The 7,500-nt window shown below is 27.5% G+C and overlaps 1 protein-coding gene and 1 long non-coding RNA gene across 10 annotated transcripts in view; both read right to left on the reverse strand.

Moving 5' to 3' along the window:
• Positions 1-1,147, reverse strand: part of LOC122635973 — a 4,620-nt gene extending 3,473 nt beyond the window's left edge. Inside the window, exon 1 of the long non-coding RNA XR_006328821.1 lies at positions 326-1,147. This is a non-coding gene — a long non-coding RNA (uncharacterized LOC122635973). The remainder of the gene's footprint in view (positions 1-325) is intronic.
• The window catches only part of LOC122635966 (protein tramtrack, beta isoform-like), a 74,305-nt gene that overhangs the window by 27,330 nt on the left and 39,475 nt on the right, over positions 1-7,500 (reverse strand). The window contains exon 5 of one of the 9 annotated variants that reach the window (XM_043826716.1): positions 6,247-6,469. The exons of the other annotated variants lie outside the window; for them this stretch is intronic. Within the exon in view, the coding sequence (XP_043682651.1) occupies positions 6,447-6,469 (23 nt within the window). The 3' untranslated portion in view covers positions 6,247-6,446. Of the gene's footprint in view, positions 1-6,246; positions 6,470-7,500 lie in introns of those variants that run through there. 9 annotated transcript variants of the gene reach the window in all.

Below are 7,500 nucleotides of genomic sequence, written 5' to 3' on the forward strand. Positions count from 1 at the left end.
TTTTTTTTTTTCATTATTTATTCAACTCGCGTGGAACTTAAAAGAAGAGTACAGATCGAAAAAAAAGGAACACGTCAGATTAGAAATAAAAAAAATCAAATGCACATAATTTCGTCGCTTATCGAAACGTATGAACAAGTTTCTAGTTATAATTTCTAATAAAAAGCAAAAAAAAAAAAAAAGAGAGAGAGAGAGAGACAACGTCGTAGGAGTAAATATATTTCTACTTTGAATTGTTAATTTTAAATTGCATGCTTGACAAAAAAAAAAAAAAGAATAGAAAAAAAAGGAAAAAGAAATTATGACAAAAGGCACACACACACACTCTCTCTCTCTCTCTCTCTCTCTCTCTCTCTCCATCTTCATCTCTATCTCTATCTTTATCTCTCTTTCTGTATATTACGATAATTTGTCGATACAATATCGTGAATTTCTAAACATTGCATTTCGAAATCCGAGAATACATATTAAACGAAGTGAAACGGATAGAAGGGTTGTGGAAACAAATTTTATATTAAATCCGAATTAATAAATCTTCTTTTCTTTTTTTCTTTTTTTTGCTGTTCTCGTTAAAATAAATTCGATCATCACGGATAGATAGATCGAGAGAGTGTACATACGTTTGCCATCGTATCAAACATATACATATATATATATAAAATGGTGTAACGTCGTTTCGATTAAAAATCATTAACGATATAACGAAATAAAGAAATGAAACGTTCCCACGGAATTCCGATCGTTGGAAAATCGTATTATGATTTACAATGGTCTATCGTTTCATAATCTCTCTTTTTCTTCCTTTATTAAAAAAAAAAAAAGAAAAAAAAAAAACAAATCCGTTATTAAATATTAAATCAATATTAAATCTGAATCATTTATCGATTAAAATCGTCCGATCGCTGCTAATCCTCCGTTTAAATTCGTAACAATCTTTTTTTTTTTTTACTTTCTTATATTTCTGTTTTTGCTTTTTTTAATTCTTTTTTTTTTTTTTTTTTTTTTTAAATCGTCATTTGTACGTGAAAATTTGTGTATACGCGCGAGGGTAGGTTGGAAGTGAGGGTTAAAAAAAAAAAAAGAAAGGAGATGATCGATAGAATTTTTTTTTTTTTAAACAAACAACGTGCAAAGAAGAAGGGAAAGAGAAGAAGAAAGAAAGAAAATAAGAAAGAAAGAAAGAAAGAAAGAATGAAAGAAAGAAAGAAAAAGAATATAAAATCGTTGAAAAGCAAAAAAAAAGTCGGCTGCGACTGACGTACTAATATAGCCCTACGATAAATCCCGTTTCTGATTCGTCTAGACGAGCTTGTCTGACGAAACTGCAACGTAATTCGATGCAGTCTGAAGGGTGGGTAACGGCTAGGGAATTGTGCAGAGATGTATGTATATGTATATGTCTGTATATCTGTGTCGTACGTCTCCTTTTTATTCTCCCTATAAATAACATAAAAGGAATGCTCACGTTCTCTTTATTTCTCCGACAACTGAATAGACGGTTTCGCATAATATTTGCCCCGATTTAAAGGGTAAACAGGAATAATCGTATATACTCGACATATCTACGTAATGTATACGTTTGTGTATATATGTATATATATATATATATATATATATATATATATATATATATATATACACACAAAACGAACAAGATAATTTTACTTCACCTTCGAGACGATAATTTGTATTTTACGATTCGAATACGAACTGATAAAATCATACGAATTGATATAATTCACAAACCGAATTTCATAAAGAATTTAATTATTCTCCGATTAAAAAAGAAAGTATTTCATATTCGTTTCGATATGAACGTATGTACGTTAAAATAATTTCTTATTTATAATTCCAACGATTTATATTAATTTTTAACATTTCTATGCGTCGCGTAAAACATTTTATTACGATTGATAATTAAAATATTATTGAATATTAAACAACGTTTCAATCTCCATGTTATTATTCTCCAAGTCTACTAGATATATATATATATATATATATATTCGATCTTTTGAATTATTATATTTTTGATTCTTTTTCTTTTTTTATATTTTTTAACTTTGTAGAAACAATTAATCTCGGTTACGTTTTAATAGATACGAACGAATTTCTTGATTATTTCGAAATCGAAGATAAAAATATTTTCTGTAAGGATTATATATATATAAAAAAAAAAAAAAAAAAAAAAAAAAGAAAAGAAAAATATAGTGAATAACGAAGTCGTCGAAGTAATTGAAAGAGGAAATGGAAAAATGATAGAGAACGATTCGATTCTTTGAAATGTGAAACGTCGACGATATGCAAGTGTCCTTTCTAAGAATAAAACGAAATTTAAAAAAAAAAAAAAAAAGAAAGAAAAAAGATTCATAATTCATCATAAGCAAAAAATAATCGATCGCGCGAATATACGATTCTTGAATTGAATTAAGTATTGTCTAAATTAAGTAATAAATTAATTTTTCATACTTTTTTTTTTTTGTTTTTCCTTTCTATTTTTAATATTTCGTATATAGTCGATAGTTTTTAACGCGTTTACGAATACACACACACACACACACACGTATGTATAATTAAATAAATTAAATGTTATCGCGGATAACGTAGTACCTTTAATAAATTTCCCTTTAAGATAAATTCAGCTCCGATTATTCTCTTTGAAAAATATTATAACGCTTCAAAGGATCGTTATTTCCATCGTAAGTTAACGCCATAACGAAAAATGAGAAAATAGACGAGAAAATAGAAATAATCCGTCTCGATAATAAATTTCTCTCTCTCTCTCTCTCTATCTATCTATCTTTATCATTAACTTTATCTCGATTTCTATTTCTATTTCTATCTCTTTCTTTCACGATGTACGACGATTTCGTACGATGACGACGATGACGACAACGACAACGACAACGACAACGACAATGATTACGACGATTCGAATCTTCAAACAATTTACGTCCACATAGAAGCATTAGATACATAACGCGCTTTATTGTACGTCGAGCTATTTAAATGCAAATTTCTATCGTTAGATTGATAGATAGATTATCGATTGTAATTGTCCGATCGATCGGAGAGAATAACGTTCCCGATATCCCATTTCGAATCCCATTAAATAGAAATTCTATGAACGCTTCCATTTGTAAACGCGTTTTATAACACCATCGAATCTTATCGAACATTTGTATAAAGATAGAGAGATAGATAGATAGATAGATAGATAGATACATAGATAGATAGATAGATAAAGAGGAAGAGAGAAAGAAAAAGAGAGAGTTACAATTTTCGAGTCTCAATTATTTCTTGTTTTTCTTTTCTTTTTCTTTTCTTTTTTTTTTTTTTTTTTTTTAATTTCTTGTATATTTTCATTAATAATTTTTATTATTTTATTACGATTTGTTTTCTCGTATAAACTCTCTCTTTCTTTTTGTGTATCTCTAAAACTCGATTAAGATTTTCAAATTGATTTTAACGAAAAGATCATGTTTCTTTATTTGAATCTTAAAAATTGAGAAATAGAGGGAGTGAAAATGAAAATAAAATAAAATAAAATAAAATAAAATAAAATAAAATAAAATATATATATATATTAATAAAAGGAGAGAAAACAGAAAAAGCTATTAAAAAGTTAGAAAAAGATAATCGACCATTTAAAAAAAAAATATATATATATTTAAATTATTCCGTTCGTATGTTTCTTTCTCTCGAGGTATAGTGAAATTATCTCAAGTTTTAGCAAGACAATTTGAAACTATAAATGTCCAAATTTTGATAGAACGTCCGACCATAAATGGTTCGTAATTAAGTCCAGTACAACTGGTTATATAAAGCTTAGTTAAACCGCGATAACGTGCCACGAGATAACAGATGAAAATTCATTTCTATTTCTCCTTTGTTAACAGGCAACATTTTCTCTGTGTTACCGCAAATATTACACACAAATATGTATGTGTGTGTGTGTGTGTGTGTGTATGTATAATCTATAATATAACGCGTTTTACGTGTGTTGGTAATAAATTTTACGAAGGCCAAAATGCAATGATATATCAAACGATACGTAATACCTCACCCACCCTATATGTTAGATGCATCTCTAACGAATTATTATTTTATCGTTTAATTTCGATTTTTAACGTGATATAATAGATACAAATCTATCTGTACGCATATATTTCCCCCATACTGAAATTTTTCATCGATTTATCGTAATTATATTTGTTCAATGAATCGTCGAATTTCTATTTCTCCTTTTTCTTCCTTAATATTTCTTTTTTATTTTTACTTTATTTCTTTCTTCTTCTTCTTTTTCTTTCTTTCTTTCTTTTTTTTTTTTTTTTAACAAGCTACGAGCTAAATATTTGGTCGAATTTTATGATCTACGATTTTCCCTTACTTACTTACTTACTTTCTTTTTTTCTTTCTTTCGTTCCTTTTTTTTCATTTTTCGTTCTCTCTTGAAAAAAAAAAAAAAAAAAAAAAAAAAAAAAAAAAAGAAAAAAAAATTGAAACGAAAAGAACAAATTAGCAAACTTCTTTAGAATAAATTATTAGCATCGTACCTGTCGATAATCGACCGAGCTTCTTAAACGTTAATGATAACAATTTTATATATATATATACATCCTATGTAAAAAATCTCACGTTTAGAAAATTCATTTCGAATTAAGAGATTGATCGTAGGGACATATTTTGCGTACATTTGTCTGGCACCTTCGAAGCATACGAAATTATAGAGAAATATAATTATCTTATTATAATTCTTCTTCTTATCTTTTTGCTTTATCATTAGAAACCTCATAGATTATTAAACGCACACATATGAAACGATTGCATACGTACACAGCATTCTAATCTTTCATTCACCACATTCGGCCATATTTATATATTCTCTCTCTCTCTCTCTCTCTCTTTCTCTCTCTCTATCTATCTATCTATCTATCTATCTACCTATTTATCTATCTATCTATCTATCTATCTATCTATCTATAATTTTCTTTCAGTGATCATCATTCAAAACTGCGTACGAAACACCCGGCAAGTATCCACATATGAATTATATACTATTTGGTAAAAAGCCAAAAAAATGCGCGATTACGGTCAAATCCCCCAAAATTTTCTAATATCAGCGAAAGCTAAATGAAAATAGATATATCTTTCATCTGTTTGTGTCCTGTATGTGTCGATCTATACGTGTATGTTTGCGTGTGTATGTATTGAAAGAGAGAAAGAGAGAGAGAGGGAGAGAGAGAGAGAGAGAGAGAGAAATAGAGAGAGAGAAAGAAAGTTGTAATAACAGAAAGAAAAAGCGAATATAATTCGAACGATATATTTCAAAATATATATACACGTGTGTGAATATACGTATATACATATTTAAATAATATTGTATAGTTAAATGTAAAGTTATTTGTGTATATATATATATATATATATATATACGTATACATATACATATATACATATATTTATAATGCTTGAAAATTAAATTCTTCTCGTCATGATTTTTTTTTTTTTTATTTATTTATATATTATTTATTCATGTATGTGTTTCTCTCTCTGACAACATTTTGTTATGTGTGTGTGTGTGTGTGTGTTTGTATGTGTTTGTTTGTTTGTGTGCGTGCAACTATCCCAACAAGACGTTTTTACCCTATACGTCCCGACAGGAGAGAAAAAAAAAGAAGAATAAAATAAAATAAAAGGGAAAAGAAAAACAAAAGAGAAAAATAAATAAATCTCACTGTATACACATGTTAATAATTATTATATATATATGTATATAAATATATATATATATATGTGTGTGTGTGTATATATATATATATATATATTTGTGTTCTGTGCTGCATTGCGGTAATTATTCGTTATAAACAGTGAATAACACATATATAAAATCATAAAACGATAAAACAAAATAAAATAAATTATCCAATATATTAATATACTTAATATTTTGACGTAATATATTAATATTCTGGTTATATATTATTATTAATATTATTATAATTATTATTAGAGTTATTGTTAACGTTATTAGTGATATATATATATATATAGATTTTTTTTTATATTATAATATATTATTATTATTAAATTATAAGTATGCGTGTTCGCGGTAGCCTTAACTATGCAAAGTGCCCTTTTTTGCAGCAAAGAGAAAAAAAGAAGAAAAAAATAACAGGAATATAAAAAAAAAAAAGACAAAAAAAAAAAGGAAGAAGAAGAAGAAGATGAAGAAGAGATAAGAGATAAGATCAACGATAATATCATTTCATCACAATGTGGCGGTTTGGCTCTTTGTATAGCTAGCGGACTCAACGTTACATAATGTGTGTATGTATATATGTATGTTATGTGTATGTGTGTGTAATAATTATTCCATACTTTGGTGTGTTTGCACATTTCATGTATGCGTTTGACATTCGTGTACACTCTGATTACTTCGTCCTTCATTGATAACAATTTTCATATCCTAAAAAAAAAAAAAAAAAAAAAAAAAACAATGAAAAAAAATGAAAAAAAAAATAATAATAATAATAATAACCGATCACAATTTAATCAAACATTCCTTATTAGATATTTAAAACTTTCAACGTTTGCCAAACATTACTTTATATTGGCCATGTGCGTGCGTATTTATGTATGCATGTATATGCGTCTGTACGTGTATGTGTATGTGTTTGTTTATATGCATGTCTATATACATATATAAAGTTATACATAAAATTTCTTCCCCCTCTAATAAAGAAAGAAGATAAGAAACGAACAAACAAACGAACAAAGAAAAAAGTAAGAAGAGCAGAGACTGATATTGCACCCCCAACCGATTATAATATATCAATTAATGTGCAACGATGTCGTAAGTATATATATATATATATATACATACATATATATATATATATATATATATAAAAATATATATATTTTATAACCATCCCATTGATGATAAAAATCAATTCTGTTTATCTACATATGCGTGTATTTATTCATGTATGTCTCTGTAAGTTATGTATGTATGTATGTATGTATGTATCTATGTATATATATATGTAAGTGTTTTTAGTTTTTTTTTTGTTTCCTTGTCCCCCATTTAAACATAAACTATATCTCCAACCAATGGTATAAGACTATAACGGTAGATTATATAAAATATAAAATATAGATACTATATAAATCATTCCGATTAATTAATAAATTCATATTTTCTTTGCCTGTGCGCACTTTCTCTCTCTCTCTCTCTCTCTCTCTCTCTCTCTCTCTCTCTCTCGCTCTCTCTCTTTCTCTCTCGCTCTCTCTTAAGTCCCGATTCGTGGAATGTCTCCTCGCGATCTTGTTCCACTATATTATATATTTCGCAAATATTTATTTATTATACAATCTCCCGTCGCGATCTGCGGATTATTAATTATATTATAAACTTTTAGGTGTTTCACCCCCGTTAAATTTTTTGTTTAATCTCCCCCTTAGAGACCCACCCGCCCGATTTTCCTATTTAAAAAA

This window comes from Vespula pensylvanica, chromosome 20 (assembly GCF_014466175.1).
Source record: "Vespula pensylvanica isolate Volc-1 chromosome 20, ASM1446617v1, whole genome shotgun sequence".
In the NCBI taxonomy this organism is placed as follows: Eukaryota; Metazoa; Arthropoda; class Insecta; order Hymenoptera; family Vespidae; genus Vespula; species Vespula pensylvanica.